Raw genomic sequence first — 16417 nt, forward strand, 5'->3', positions numbered from 1 at the left:
TCGCAGAACCCCACCGGGCAGGGGCGGGGCCTCCGCGGCACCCCTCCCTCCCCCGGCCTGGGCCCCGCCCCTCCTCCTCCCGGCGTGGGGACCGGGTCTGCCTCCCGTCCCCGCCCAGGACCTATCGTAGCGCGCTCCCCCCAGGGTGCCATGGCTTCGCGGCTCCTGCACAGGCTGCGGCACGCCCTGGCCGGCGACGGCCCCGGGGAGGTGGCGGCCGGCCCGGAGGCCGAGCAGTTCCCGGAGAGCTCGGAGCTGGAGGACGACGACGCCGAGGGCCTGTCCTCCCGCCTCAGCGGCACCCTTAGCTTCACCAGCGCCGAGGACGAGGACGAAGAGGACGAAGAGGACGACGAGGAGGCACCTGACTCGCTGCCCGCAGCGGACGGGGCGTCGGGAGAAGACGCAGGCAAGTGCGGAGGGCGGAGGCGGGGACCCCGGGGTTCGGCTCGATTAGGCCGCCACCTCAGCCGCGTTCCCGGGATTGTCCTGGGCTCTGAGTTGATCCTGCAGAAACTCCAAAACTCTGAAACTCCGACACTTCTTGAAGCGTCCCAGCCACCCCTTGGCTCTGTGACCTTGAGAGAGTAGCAACACCTCTCTGAGCTAAGTTTTCCCTGGTGTCATATGGAGGAAATCACTCCCATCTCAGGGTTTTTGCGGCATTAAATGTGCAGTCTGGGGTACAAATGGTAATGTGCGAAGGATGTTTCGGGGGTGGAGATATTTATTTATTGCCGACTGTATGCCAGGCACGGTGTTTGGCATCCGGCTCCTCTCTGGCCCTCAGTTTCCATTTATGACAAATGGGGATAAAGCTATGTCACCTGTTGGAAAGGTGAGTGAGGTCATGGAACATGGTTTATGTGACCCTGGCCCTAGGCTCACTGATGTGACTAGTCGTGTACTCATGCAGAACAGAGCTCCGCACCTGATGGGCAGCGGAGCAGTCAGCTCCTGCCACGGCAATTGCAGGATTTCTGGAAGAAGTCGCGAAACACCCTGGTACCCCAGAGGCTGCTCTTTGAGGTGACCAGCGCCAACGTGGTCAAGGACCCCCCCTCCAAGTACGTGGTGAGTGAGGGTCCAGGAACCCCTGGGCTGTGAGTCTACAAGTCTAGCTAAGAGAAAGCAAGGAAGACTCAAACTTCCTTGAGGGTATCTGACTTTGTAGTCATAAACGGCTGCCCATATTTAAAGATGGACAACAAGCCAGGAAGAGGATGTAACTTGAGCAAGTCCTCTGGCAATGACAGCTTCTCTGAGATTGGGTAAAGAATTATGGACCTGCCTTCTACCCTAGTTTTGAGAATAAAAACTGGTGTGTATGTCCCCACTCACCTCGCCCCTCCCCCCCAGGGGTTTGCAAATTGTAACAAGATGCAGGATACACAGGAAGGAATATTATCTGGATCAGACTTGAGACTCAAATTGCACTGGTTAGTGGTTTAAAAAAATGGATTCTGGATGCAGAACTTGATTGGAATCCCATTTATTACTAGTTGTTTGACCCTGGGTGAGTTGTATAATCTCGATGACCCCGTTTCCTCATCTGAGCAATGGGAATAATGCAAAAGATTGTCACAGGAATTAAATGAGACAGTGCACAGAAATGCCCTTAGCACTGTGCCTGGCATTATGAAGTGCGTGAGAAAATGTGTAAAATAAAAAGTAGCTCTATTATTATTACTTAGCTTTGGATTAAAAATGCCTTGTATCTAGGGTCTGTTGTGGCCTCCTTACAACCCTGGTGAATCAATTCTCCAGCACCCACCCGGTACAGATAATCTTGTCCTAAGGGCTCCTCCATTAGGGCATTGGTGGGGTATGGGTGAAGAGCAATGTGGGGGAGAGGTCTGGAAGTCTCTGTTTCCATAGCTGTGGAAAAGAGTAAATAACATAGAAAATGAGGTCTGCCAGGTCCTGCTCCCAGCCAGGCCTGAAACCCAGCCTGACCTGGCTAAGTCCTGACAGCGGCAGCTCCCTGCCTCTCACTTCCCTCCTCTTCACTACCATCTTCCGTTACTGACTCAGCAGGAAGGGGATCTGGAGCCCCTGTCCCACATCTGGGCCTCTCCAACCCTCTCTGCTGCTATTAGTAAACAAGGACCACACCCATGGGGTGACTGCTTCAATTTGAGCAGGGATTGTCCAGTAATCAAATCTTAAGTGGCTAAAGTCCTGGCCAGGCACCGTACACAGGAAAGGAACTGAGGAGCAGCTGGGAAACAAGGAGGTATGGTGGGGACTCTGGGGAGAGAATGACAAGATAGAGCAGGATTGCCAAGTATGCCCTGGTCAGTGACCGGGGAAACAAATCACCTCCTTTGTCCAATGGGAACCCTAAATCCCGACTGAACTTTCCCTGGGGGCTAAGAGCACAGGCTTTGGAATGAGATTGGCCTGGGTTTGAATCCCGGCTGGGCCATTTCCCAGCTTTGTGACTTAGGAGAAGTCTTTGAAGCCTTTGTCCCCTCTTTGCGCCGGCTTCCTCGGCTGTCACAGTAAGGATGCCTTCCTTGTAGTGCTCGGAGCTGGAGGATTTCACTTGATGATCAGGTGAAATAGATGTAAAGCGCCTGGCACAATGCATGGCACAGGACAGCTGCTCGGTTAATGGAGCTACTGTCATTACCTATCCTGGCAGGACATCACAGGATCAGATTGGATAATGGATATAAAATGGTTTTTGTCAATAAAACTAAAAAATAAAAATAAAAGCCAGATGAACATAAGGGGTCATTATAGACTATTTCTTCCTGAAGTGGTTCTACAGAAAACTGTTTTCCTAAAATGTTAATAAACTGCTCCTTGAAAAAAAAAAAAGATTTTGCAGTTAGTATGTTTTAGGGATGCAGAGTTAAATGAGAGTAAAATAAGTTTCTTCCCTGTTTAACTTTTTAATCCTTAATGTTAATGTACACCGAATCTTCAAGAGAAGAATAGAGTAGGAAAACCTCATTGACCAGGGGTGGCTATAATACTGGCAGTTTCACAGAACAAATTCGAGAGAAAAATCTGGGTTTGGTGCTGGTATGCCTTTAACATCCAACACTTGTTAATCCTCCCTTTTGAACCTGCTGGCTCACCATCCTTATAGATTAATCCATAGTTGGGTTCTCAGACCTGAGAGAAGCTTCATGGTCATCTTATTCGGTGTTTCCCAAACATCAGTCATTCCAGTACCACGTTCACAATTTTTGTCCCATCTAAATGCTACTTGTACATTCTTTAACATTTTCCTTTAAATAAACTTGTTTTGAGGTTTTTTTTTTAATTGCTTAAATTTAAAAGAACTTTATAGCACTACTGTATATGGAAAGCCTCACTTGCCATAGAGAAGATAACCATAAAAATAAAAGGCGTGAAAATGAAACAGTGTCGTTAAACTCTGCTTGGATGACGTTGCCCAAAGGCCCTGACCCAAGATTCATTTTCTGGCTCTTCTCTAAAAATGGAGCTGAGAAGTGTTGGTGAAGTGCTTTTTAAAACCAAGCCGAGAGCTTCTCAGTTTGCAGTAAGATTCAAAGAAAATCAGGGGGGAATCACCTCCTGCCTCTGATTCAGTGTTACTTACTCTAACACACACCACCTAAAAAATCTCAGAAGTAACATTTATGCAAGTTCCACACATGAGTAAACACTAACCTGGGGCAATGCTTCATTCACTAGAGAAGGAAGCAGATGCCAAGAGGGGCCTGCCTTGCCTAACCTCACACAGTGAGGGAGGGAGTAGCTGACCTGGGGTTAGAACTCCGAGTCCACGTCTCGTGTACTTTTCAGTGATGGCTCCCGGGGTGCCTGAAGACCTGTCTTCCAGGTCTGGGTTGGAATAACCTGACTAGAGATGTGGGGCTCTGTATCCTGAGTAGAACAAAGCTTCTAAAGGTTGGCTCAGAGGCTCAAGAGCTCAGCCTGGGTTTCAGCTCACCCTCATTTTCCAGAGGGGCTGTCAGAAGAGCTAGTTGCCCTGTGGGAAGGGAGTACTTTTTGGAAGGGGCAAAGGGCAGCAACTCCAGGCACTGAAGCTCATCTCTGTCTTTCTCTCCCCGTGCTGCCTTGGGCCTGGGTCATTTCAGACGAGCCTCAGGTAAGATGGGACTGGGCTCCCTAGCTGCTCCAGCAGCTCCCACCCTCCTGGGCCCAATCTCAGGGGTGAAGGGAAGAGGTGGGGGAACAGAACTGGAAGTGTGGGTGTGGGGATGGAAGGGGCCCATGGACAACTTGCACCTGCCCTGACCGCCACTCTCCCTGCAGCTCTACACCATCGCCGTGATGGGTCCAGGGCCACCAGATCGCCAGCCAGCCCAGATCTCTCGCCGCTACTCGGACTTTGAGCGGTTGCACCGAAACCTGCAGCGGCAGTTCCGAGGTCCCATGGCTGCCATCTCCTTCCCCCGTAAGCGCCTGCGCCGGAATTTTACTGCAGAGACCATTGCCCGCCGCAGCCGGGCCTTCGAGCAGTTTTTGAGCCACTTGCAGGCAGTCCCCGAGCTGCGTCATGCCCCAGACCTGCAGGACTTCTTTGTGCTGCCTGAGCTGCGACATGCACAGAGCCTCACCTGTACTGGCCTCTATCGTGAGGCTCTGGCACTCTGGGCCAATGCCTGGCAGCTGCAGGCCCAGCTGGGCACCCCCTCAGGCCCAGATCGCCCCCTGCTGACCCTGGCTGGGCTGGCTGTGTGCCACCAGGAGCTGGAGGACCCTGGGGAGGCCCGGGCATGCTGTGAGAGGGCCCTACAGCTGCTGGGGGACAAGAGCTCCCACCCTTTGTTGGCACCCTTTCTGGAGGCCCACGTCCGGCTCTCCTGGCGCCTGGGCCTGGACAAACGCCAATCAGAGGCCCAGCTCCAGGCCCTGCAGGAGGCAGGCCTGACCCCCACGCCACCCCCCAGTCTCAAAGAATTGCTCATCAAGGAGGAACTAGAATAACCTTGCCTAGACTTCAGACCACTGTGGGGAGGGGCACTGCACCAGGATGGCTGGGAGGTTGGGCAGGAGGCCGATGAGGACCTGGACAACAGTCGGGAGGCTGAAGAGGGTACTGGGAACCCCTAGAAGTTCCACAAAGAATTTGTAGCAGACTGAGGAAACATGGTTCTTCTGTTGAGCTGGGCTCAGGACAAGCTTTGGCTGGGAATGCCCGAGATGGTGCAGGGAGGACATCTGATGCAGCCTCTCTGGCTTATGAACAGCTGGGGGCTGTGTCCCAGGTCAGGGTCAGTGTTCCCTTTCCCTTGGGCCTCTAAGCCAGCAAGGCACCCTGGCCAAAGGGCCAGGGACTCTGTCTCTGGAGTCCTGGAGTTGATGGCTGGAGGGAGGGCTGCAGTTCTGGCCCAGGAGAATTAAAGGCCAGCAGCTCCAGTGGTATCAGTCTCTTTATTGAATATGAGGGACAGACGGCCCAGCCCTTGACTGTAACTCCTGCCTCAGGAGTGGGGGGAGAAGGGAAAGCCCTGAAGCCACAGGCCAACCTGGTACCTCTGGCTACAGCTTGCTCTCTGAGACCTGGGGCTTCAATCGGATCACGCCCTCCTGGGCACAGGTTATAGCCAGGACGCCGTCCCGACGCCACAGATGCCCATGGACCAGCCCCCGGGAGCCACCTGCAGGCGAAGAGACGGGTAAGAACAGCCTTCTGTCCTTCACAGCCAAACGTGCTTCTTGAAAAGGGTGCAATCCAGGCTGGACACACTAAGTGCTATAGATGCCTCCAATCTCCAAGCACCCCTTTGTGAGACTAGTACGGTCAGTCACTGGGGGCTAACTCCTCCACAGGCACCCCACTTGAATGTTTAAAAGCACTTTCACATATCCTCTGGCTTCCTCAAAAATATCACAGAGGAGGGAGTTCAGAGAACAGTCTCCATCGGTAGCCTGGCTAAGCAGATCTGCCCCACCTCTGGCCATCTGTGTTAGGAAACTCATCAGTTCCCTTTATAATAAACCAAACCAGTCCCTCCAGGCTGGCATGCCATGAAAAACACCTCCTGCCCAAGGGAACAAAGGGGCTCAGGGCAGAGGACCTGAGGCCATGAGGTCTGGCCACCTCTCCCTCCCTGCCACCTGCAAATTTTCTCTCCCTTCTAGCCTTGGGCCTGTGTTTATTATGTATAAAGGGACCTGATGGTTTGTCTTAGGTGTAGCAGAGCTCACTTAGTCCTCACAGTAGCTAGGCAGGGCTTGTCCCCTTTCCAGATGATGACCCTAAAGTTCAGAGAGACTCAGGAACTTGGCCTTAAGAATCAGGCTAAACCCAAGTGTCCTAACTTCAAGGTTGTTGATCTTGTACTATGATGCTATTGGTACTTGAGAGTCCCCTTTCCCTATATAAAGAGTCCTTTAAATTAGGTCCCTGTTTCACCAAGCGAGCAAGGTTTTTCTTCATTTGAAATGTACTTCCTTGAAAAGAAACCCAGTGCTCTGAGACTAGACGCTAATGAATGAGTTTTAGTTTCTCTATGTCTCTGATGAGGAGTGTCCAAGTAGTGGGGCCCTTAGAAACTGTTGAGTGCAGTGAACCCCAATCAAGTTAATTAGCAAAATCGCTTAGGGAGCTTCTTAAAAATACAGTTTCCTGGACCTCTTCCAAGACCTGCTAAGTCAGAATCTTGGAATATGAGAATCTGTTTCGAAAAAGCTCTTCCAAGTGGTGGTCTGATGAGCCACCAGCTTTGGATACTACTATTCTAACGCAACCCTACTTAGATGGGGAAACTGAGGCTCAGAGAGGAGATGGGACTAGCCCAAGGTCATCTTGAAAATCTGAAGTGGTTCTGGGACTAGAATTGGGTCTCTGAAACAAAGTGCATCATATTTACAGTATGTTACAGAAATTAAGAGCCAAGCAGATGTTCCGCCCTCCAACCTCACCCGATCATTTGAAGACAAGGATGTCAAAGCCTAGGAGGGCAGGAGAGGAGGTGACCCGTGCAGTGCTCCAAAGGATGTGGGTGGGGGGCAGCATCACCCAAGAAAGCAGGCTCCCTGCCAGCCCAAGGTCAGTGCCCTTGTTCCACATGGCCCCACACTCACCAGCCCAGGGGCTCTCGCACTCATAGAGCATCCATTGGTCAGCTCGGAACGGGGCGTGGAACCACATGGAGTGGTCCAAGGAGACCATGAAGTGCACCTTATGCCGCCACTTGTGGGGCAGCAGTGCTGTGCCAAGGAAGGCATAGTCCGAGATATAGGCAGCCACGCAGCAGTGCATCTTGATGTCGCCCTCCCCTGCAACAGGTCCCAGCCCTATCAGCCCTGGGATCTTGGGCTTTACAGCTCAGGACCTGCAGGGAGGTGGGGAGAAAGGGACTACCATGCACAGAAATACAGACTGTTCACTGCACAAGGTGTATGTGTGATGGGGGACAGGGAGGTAGGGATGGAAGGCACACAGGGGTGAGGGAGGACTGAAATGCAGTCTTCACTCACCAAGTCTCTCATACAGGTACCTTATGGTTAGCAGTGGGCCTGGAGAAGAATCTCAGCAAGGTGCCTCGCCTCCCCCAGAAAGGGCCTACGTTAGGACTACAGTCCCCTCCCTATTCACTCCATGTAAAGGTCTGACAGGGCCCTCGTGAGAAGCCGAGCCGACTTCCCCATCACACAGATGAGGAAACAGGCCCAGAGAGGGGAAGTAACGTGCCCAAGGCCACACAGGTCAAATAAGGTACAGGCCTAGACCCCTGGAGAATGTTCTCTCCCAGTCCAGGGAGTCGTCTTACCAATATAGCCCCGGGCTCGCACCCAGAACATCTGTTTGGGCTCCATGTTCTGCAGCTGGCTCAGCATGGTTGGGTTTACCCACTTGATCTCAATGGGCATGTCGTGGGCAGCAGTTCGGTTCACCAACATTTGGTACTTATCTTGGAAGTTAGGGTCCCTGAAAGTAAAGGGGAGAGGGACTAGGGGACACCCAGAGAGAGAAGTCTCTCTTCTGAGCTGCCTCTTTTGACCCCCCTCATTCCTCCATAGGGATTTCTGACTTAGCCTCAAAGCACCCCTCTCCTCTGGCAGGTGGGAGAGTCTAGTTTTTGAATTCCTTCTTTGCCTCACAGGAGCCATGTGGCCTTGTGCAAGTGAGTAATCTCCCTGAGCCTATTTCCCTCACAGCAACCTTATGAGTAAACACTATGGAGAAGAGAAGATAAAGCATATAAAGCCAACACATCCTAGTCGTGAGACATACCTCCCATAGGCACCATTCTAAGCATTTCACCACATTAACTCATTCCTCACAACAACCTGTGAGGTGGGTGCAATTTTCACCCCTGGTGATGCACGAAATACGCATAGAGTCCAAGCGGCTTGCTCAGGAAGTAGAGAAGGCAGGGTTCGGACCCAGGCAGTGTGGCTCCGTGGTTTATACTCCCAACCACTTCACTATTCCAAACCTCAGGAAACAAGCTGCCCAACTTGGACCGAGTTACGTCACCCTAAGCAACTGGGAACACTGTGTCCCTGGAGGGGAGAAGCCTGTTTCCAGGGAAGCCTCTTCACCACTCCTAGTGCTCTGCACGGGTTATTTCCATCTTCATCCCTATCCTCCTGCCCTAGAACCTTCTGCAATGATGGAATGTTCTGTATCTGCACTGTCCACTACGGTAGCCACTAGCCACATGTGGCTACTGAGTGCTTGAAATAAGACTAGTGTAACTGAGGAACAGAACTATTCATTCTACCTAATGTTAATTAACATAATCATACGTGGCTAGTGGCTTCCTTACTGGATAGCGCAGCTCTAGATTTAGGGACCTTTAAGAACGATGTCCTCCTTTGATTTCAGCAAACACTTCTGAACTCCAACTGCATACCACCCTCTGTGCTTATTCTTCTCTGTCAACAGTGTATAACTACAATTTACTGAGCACTCACTAAGTGCCTTATTATCTCTTATCTCGTTTAATCTTCACGGTAGCCTTATGAGGTAGGAGTTATGATTAGCCCCATTTTAAAACTGACGGCACAGGTTCAGAGTGGGAAAGCAACTTGCCCACACTCACACAGCTAGCAGAGACAGAATCAAGATTTGAACCCAACCCTTTCCCAGGTTCCAACCCACATGTGTCCCATCACACCCGGCTACTTCTCCAGCACGCAGCACAAGACAGAGATGCGCGCTACAGCTGTGAAGTAGGCCGGGCAGAAACGACCATTCCCAGTTTGCGGATGATGAAGCAGGGCTCTGAGAGGCTAGAGAGCTGAGCAAAGTCACACAGCAGATGGGCATTGATAGGGTACAGCCCTGGCCAGAATCCATGTGTCTGTTCTGTGTTGGGACCCAGAGCTCTCACCTTGCTCCAGCATTTTTCCAACTTTAACGACTGCAATCCATGTAAGAAATATATTTTACCAGGTGATATTTAAAATATTTTAACACAGTAGGCAAAGGCAGAAGGGCTGTAAGTCTCTGCAGCAGGAACCCTTACCCCGCCAGGCATTAACCTCCAGGCTGCTGGATCACGTAACCTTGAAGGAGAAGGGGCTCACTCGGTGACTGGGGAGGTGAGTACTTACCAAGTAATTATAGAAATATTTCAGTATTTCAACTACTGTACCTGAACTGGCTAAATCATAAGCCCTGCATTTTACATCGTGACACAATACACTTGCACATGCACACAACCCCATATACATAACTAAAACTAAACTTTCAAGAAAGAATTCTTACCGTTACTATATACAACACACTCCAATATCTTCTTTTCTCGTCTATAATTTAAAATGCTGGTCAAGAAGCACTAAAGGATCCCATGACCCACTAACAGGTGTCTGGACTCTTGGGAAGTGCTGGAGCCTCCAGGTCTCTCACCTTAAATACTGGTTAACGAGGGTAGCACAGTCAAGCAGCTCCTCCGGTGGGGGCACAGTGGGCATGGAGAACTGGTGCTGCGCAGGGCTGGGCTGGACCTTCTGGAAGGAGGCCTGGCAGATGAAGATGGGCTTGCCATGTTGCACGGCCTTCACAGAGCGCACCGAGAAGCTCTTCCCTGTGTGCATCCGCTCCACATGGTACAAAACTGGCATCTCTGGGTTTCCTGCAGGGGGCACAAGGGACACAGTGGGCCTGAGTGAGCCCCATAGGCCCTGTCATCGTCACAATGGCTGAACAGGCACCTCTGCTACCCATTCTCTATTTCTTTTCTGCTTGGTAGCTACTGACTGAGGCCTGCTAAGGACCAGGTACTGGGAATACAGAGAACACCAGACCCTGTCGTGGGAATGCTCCCAGTACAGGTGGAACTCTTCTCTGTCAGCAGCACAGAACAAAAGGGTCATTGCCAGATTCCCTGCATTCAAATCCCAGCTCTGCCACTCACCAGCTGTGGAACCTTGGGAAAGTCACTTAACTTCTCTGAGCAGTTTACCCATCTATAAAATGGGGATCAGAGTAATCAGACCTCGGGATTTTAATGAGAATTAGTTCATAGTTGTAAAGTGGTTAGCACAATATCCGGCACACAGAAAGTGCTCTATAAGTATTTATTAAAAATAAACGCTTCCAACTTGTCTTGTTCCATCTGTAACTGGGATCTTGTCATGAGTCCGGTACCATTTTTCCAGACTGAGTCAGCAAATATGACCTACTAGCTGATTTTTTCTGTTGTTTCTTTTCTTCTTCTTTTTAGAGAACAAGCAAAGTCTATTTATTCAGAGCTTAGTCTAGCAAGGGAGTCAGCCACCATCACTTATGTTTGGTAGAAACTCAAAGGCAGGCAGAGGAGTGAGAAAGCTTCATCATGAAAAAAGAGCTTTTAGGTGTCCCGATTGGAGGCTATTGGCATGGGGAAGCTGTAGGCAGGCTAACTAGAAGCGAGGCATCCTGTGTAATTGGTTAGGGGTGCATGTATGTCTTTCCATAATTAGTCCTAAGTTGGAAGAATGGGCAAAAATTAGGGAAGCTGTCAGTCGTTAATCAACTCTTGGTTGTTTGGGGCTGATTTTTACAGGGGCTGTGGGTTGGCTTCCTGAATGGGTTACTAAAGATGGCGGTCTGACTTCCTACAAGCCTAAATGTAGACAGTAGGTTGGATTCCTGTGCTGATTCAGAGTTCTGTTTTTATATACAGTCTGGCCATTGTCTGAATGTTCATTCTCTCAGGAAAAGCCTGCTGTCAGTCACTTCAACCTGATGCAAATGGCAGTCACTTGGCCCTTCTCCTTCAGGTGTCTGTACTCCCAATGCAGCATGGAAGTCACTGGCCCCGGCCTGAGGACAATCAGCCCTCAACCAGCAGGTCAAGGAGGCTTTTTAGGGGGAGAGAGTCTCCCTGGTGTCCTTGAAATCCTTCACCGTCTCTCCGAGTCAGGCTGACCTTGGAGAACCCTGGCACCTAGGCGATGAGACATCTGAGGATGACTTTCAACTTTCAGATGAAAGAAGCCAGTCTAGAGCAGTGTTGCTTCCTCTGCCTCAATCCAAATGGGGAGTCAGCAAGGCACCAGCGGCTCAGTCACAGTAATAAACGTCACCGTGATTTGAATCCCTGAGGCCCACTGGTCTGCCAGTGGTCTGATATCGGGCATTGCCAAAGGGGCATTTTTATCAGAACAGGGACTCCTCAAGTTCAAAGGCCTTTGAAAAAGGCCTCCCAAGAATCCAGACACTAGAGATAGCTACATATACAGTCTGACTGCAGGGGCTGGTAAGGAAGCCTCCCTTCTCTACCAATAAACTTAGAAAAAGAAGTTAGTTTTCATCTAACTCTTGGGTTGAAGCTCAAATGCAGTACTTCTGTTACTATTGATTTAACTCTGCATGTGAATGAGTTCCAGACTTACTCTTGGAAATTTTTACTGAAACAGAGCAGGTAGGTTCTTGTGTTGTTTACCGAAGGAAGGGAGCTCACAGCTATGGAGTGCTGGGTGCCAGGCAGTGTTAGTTACTAAGGTATCTTTTCTCATGTTGGTCTCACAATGACTATGCAGAGTGGGTCTTATTCCCATTGTATGGATGAGGAAACGGACCCCATAAATAACATTTTCTAGAATACAGCCAAGCCCATTTGTTTACATGTCTATTGTTGCTTTGCCAGTAAAACCTAAAATATTTACTACCTTGCCCTTTACAGAATGTTTGCTGACTCCTGCTCTCGATTCTCCAAGCTCTAAACCTATACCAAGTCAAATGACTCCCGTATTACGTCCTTCTACTTCTCTAGAGAAATACTTAAAAAACAAACAACAACAACAAACCTTGACTAACATTCTAACCTGGGCTTTTAGGAAAAAAAAATAATCGATATGATAAATGGTCAAGGAACAACACCGCCCCCCCTCCCCAGCATCTTTTAATTAACTAAATCATTGGGACATCATCATTAGTTATAATATTTGATGCAGAGGGTCACATTACAAACTGGTATCAAAAAACAAACAAACGAATAAATGAAGACACTTTAAAATGGAGCCAGAGCTGCCATACCAGAGGCACTGTCTTGCACTTCTTATGCCTCAAATCTCAGGGCAAAATAACCTTTGGGCTGGGCCAAAGCAACACTGTACCCCAAAAACTGTTTGCAAGGATAACAAGAAAGCAGTTATTATGACTACTGGACTGAAAATTTAAAACATTGTTTAGAATTAACATCAATATGTTATCTGTACCAATAGAAATGCTTTTCTTCTATTGATGTAATTGTTCTCCTTCTCTTTCTTATAATAACCAGTGCCTTTGTCTTCTAACCGGAACACCGTTTGGGCTTCTGCCTGAATCAGTGCGTCCCGAATAGCTTTCTTTTGATCTCAAATAAATGCTCATTGCCTCTCACTTTGAAAGGCCTTGTTATTTTTAAGTCTGGTAAGAGAGCTTCCCTTTTTGCCTTGCTGCCAGAAAGCTCAGAACTAACTTATACATAAAACTGCAACAATATGCCTTATCCTAGTTTTTTGAAACAATTATTTCCCCAAATCCCTGTTACTACTAGCCCCTTGACTTTTATTGTAATAGTCCTATAATAGCTGCCAATTATTTTAAGCTGTGTTGAAGCCTTTCAAGAAGCAGGTAGAGACATAACTTATTGATGATTATTTTGAAACAGTAGCATGGGCATGGCTCATTTCATGCTGCCTCTGGATGGAGAATTTCCAAGAAAAAAGATCCTTTCCCCAGAACCTGGGATGGGCACCCTGGGGGCTCTCCCATGGTTCGGATTATCTCCCAAGAGCTAAAGAGAAAAGCACAGGAGGAAAGAGTGTGGAGCTTGGAGTCACACAAACTCAGGTTCCAATCCTGGCTCTGCCTCCTTAAATTAAGCGCGGTGAGAGCAGGTTACATCACCTTTCTGGGTCCCAGTTTCCTTATATATAAAAGTGTAGCACGAATGCCCACCTACTCCTGTTTACTTAGGAGGATTAAACAAGATAGTGTACATGGCTGTGTTCTGTATCATGCAAATTTTAATTATTCCCATAAGTTCATTATCAAAAAAATAATGAGAGTTATCATTTACGGAAAACCAGCAAGATGCCAGGTCCTCCACTAGATACTTTACCTACAAAGACTCACAGAATTCTTTCAGGAACAAGATGAAGAAACTGATCCCGAGGAATCAGGTAATGCTCCCAGTCCCTTAAAACAAAACTGTCTCACTAGGCTAGAAGAATTATAGTATCAAAAGGCCAGCACTGGGGAAAAAAAAAAAAAAAAAGCCCAGCACTTTTGGAGTTTATAACCGAATTGAAAAAATAAAGGGCACTTTTGCTCCCAAGTGGTATAAAGGTAAGAACAAGGTAGGGCCCACAGTAAGTATTCAAACACTTTATAGCAAAGATTGTCGAGGAGCCGGCAATAAATAAAAAATGGAGAGTGAAGGGCATGGGAATCTACTATGAAAAGGTAACTATATTTACTATTATAACTATTTTATATTTGTAAAATGAAAGGGAAAATCCCACTATTGTTTTCTTAATATTTAAGTTCCATTAATTCTTCTCAGCTGATAGGACTATGCAGAAGACAGTGACTCTTAAAATTGGAGACATCTGCCTTAAGAGTGAGGGAAAGGGAGGAAAATCAAGTTAGATTATTGTTTCTCAAAAAAGAGCACGGGTTTTAAAAGACAAAAGACTGCTCTCTTGCTCCTCAATTTGATCCCAGAGCTATAAGCAGCAGTAGAGATCAAAACACCCTCGGTCCCACCCTCCTCAGGTTTTCAGGTGGGAAGAACTTAGTCCGAGGGAGGCAGGGGCAACCTCCCTCAAGGTCAAATGGCAAATTAACACTGAAAGTAGAACCAAGGTCTCTTGATTCCCAGGCTAGTGCTCTCTGCTCCAAGCCAAGCGGTCTGCCTCCAAACTCCTAGCAGAAGTTACAGCACCCCTCTGAGGATCCAGTGCAGTACTTGGCACAGAAGGTGTGTAAAGAATGAACAAAAGACCCACAGGGCGCAGTTAAGCCACAAAGTCTTGTATCATTTGGGACCAGATAATAAGTTGGTGTGAGGTCTAAGACTAAGACTCTTCCTGGCCCACCCAGGCCTTATTCCTCTCTAGACTCCCTTAAGGGTAGGGATCAACTAACACTCTCTCCCTCCCCCATTGCCCCCCTTCTTGTCCTCCTCTCCTCTCTCTGGCTCAGATCCTCAGTCAGCCCCCCAAAGCCAAGAAGAGGTGGCTGCGGGGCCACCAGGCTGGGCTGGGGGCAGGGAGGAGGTGGCTTACCTGCCCGTACAAAATAGCAGTGTAGGGAGTGCACGTAAACGTCTTCACTCACAGACTTGGCTGCAGCCGCCAGGGCCTGGCCCACAATCTGACCCCCAAACAGCTGCTGGGTTTTTGGTGCCCAGTAATTCTTTCCTCTGTGGGGAGAAGCAGAAAGTAGGAGAGACTTGGGGACTGGGCCAAATCCTACAACCATCAGTGAGTTTCTAGTGTAAGATCTCTTATCTTAACCTTATGGGGTTTGGGATCCTTCTGAGACTCTGGTGGAAGCCCTGGACCCTTTCCCCAAATATCCTTGTATAACTCTGTATACAGCATACATTTTCAAGGCCTTTGGGAATGCCCAACCCTTCTGTGGACTTTGGTTCAGAATAATGAACCAACCTCGTATTTTGCACTAAGAAAACAGGGATCAGAGAGGGAAAGTGACTTGAGCAAGGTCACACACAGCTTAAATATTGCCAATCCTGAGTACTATCTGGGTCTTTTGACTTCCAGTCCAGTGTTTCTTCCACTGTCCATACCTGGGTAAGGCAGAAGCTTCTCAAGGTCTTGAGTGGACCAAGATGAACCCCAAGGGCTGGGGTGGACTGCATCAAAGCCAGGCACTTACACTCCTAAATTTTGACAGCTCCATTCTTCCAAGAACTGCATTTAGAGCTCCTTTAGAAGGGCCTTCAGACGTCAAGTCTAACCCTTCCGTGTGCAGATGAGAAAATAGAGTGCTCAGAGGTGAAAAGCACTTGCCCAGTGCATGAACCAGGTGGAAGCTGAAGTATTTACGTCTTCAGTTTCCCAAGGCCCAACCCAACTTTGCGTCTTTATACAATGCATTGCAAAAAGCTCTCCAGGAAGTTATCTGTAATTCATTAGATAAAGCAAAGAGAAGTTAGCACCCAAAGTAACTCCCAATAAGCTAGTAGGAGCGTTGGAAGCCAAAACTGTTAAATCCTCAGCTGCAGTCAAGAATTTAAGTGGCATGGAGAAGGAAAAAAGCTCAGGCCTCAGAATGAGTCGAGAACTACCAGATCCCACCAAGTAGTGGTAAGAAGAAAAGGATAGTGAATACTCAAGGAGCTAAGAATAAGTTTTAAACCTGATCAGCTGTGTGCTCTTGGACAAGTCACCGCCCGTTTCAGGCTGGTTCCCAGGGACAGGGCTCCTCAAGGGAGACTGCTGAGAAGATGTCTCAGATCACCACTTTATTTGCCTAGGCAGCCAGGACCTCCTAGGGATGGGGCTACGCAGATCCGGCGTGGAAAAGGGAAAAAGCCGGGACAGCGAGGACAGCTCTGTCAGGGACAAGTTCTCTCCCAATTGCGGCAGAGCCCGCATCCTGCGCAGAGCCCATCGTCATCCAGAGGGCTGTGAGCAGGAAACTACAGGGTGGCGGCTGTCGAAATCAAGCTTCTGTCCCCAATGCGGCCGGCTACCTGAAGAGATCCTCGTCCAGCGGCTCAAGGTTGAGCACCCTGGTGACCAGGACACTCCGGAGGTCCTCTGAAGGATTGCTGTCGCCTGGCGCATCCTCCGGGGCCTGCGGGGACGACATCTCGATACCTTGGCGCCTGCCGGCGATACTGAACTGAGAGGGACACTTGGAAACCCAGACCGCACAGCTTCCTATAGGCTGCACTAGTAACCGGAAGTCCCCCTGCGGACGCTGAGACTAAGGGATCCAGGTTATGATTGGCTAGCGCGCCTGTCAGCCTTGAGGGTGTGGCTATCTTTCTCTAACGATTGGAGAAAATGAGTG

General features: G+C 49.1%; 2 protein-coding genes across 2 annotated transcripts; one reads left to right on the plus strand and one right to left on the minus strand.

Moving 5' to 3' along the window:
- Positions 1–9: 9 nt before the first annotated feature.
- SNX21 (sorting nexin family member 21) lies at positions 10–5368 on the plus strand. The gene is made up of 3 exons (XM_039864445.1): positions 10–409; positions 917–1074; positions 4258–5368. Exons 1-3 carry the CDS (start codon positions 151–153, stop codon positions 4930–4932), a joined length of 1092 nt encoding a protein of 363 aa, XP_039720379.1. The 5' UTR covers positions 10–150; the 3' UTR covers positions 4933–5368.
- Positions 5361–16213, minus strand: ACOT8 (acyl-CoA thioesterase 8). The gene is made up of 6 exons (XM_039864446.1): positions 16095–16213; positions 14662–14798; positions 9812–10037; positions 7725–7882; positions 7036–7230; positions 5361–5606 (listed from the first exon to the last, which is right to left on the minus strand). Exons 1-6 carry the CDS (start codon positions 16211–16213, stop codon positions 5488–5490), a joined length of 954 nt encoding a protein of 317 aa, XP_039720380.1. The 3' UTR covers positions 5361–5487.
- Positions 16214–16417: the final 204 nt, after the last annotated feature.

The sequence above is a fragment of the Pteropus medius genome, unplaced genomic scaffold (genome assembly GCF_902729225.1).
Source record: "Pteropus medius unplaced genomic scaffold, Ma_sr-lr_union100, whole genome shotgun sequence".
Lineage (NCBI taxonomy): Eukaryota > Metazoa > Chordata > Mammalia > Chiroptera > Pteropodidae > Pteropus > Pteropus medius.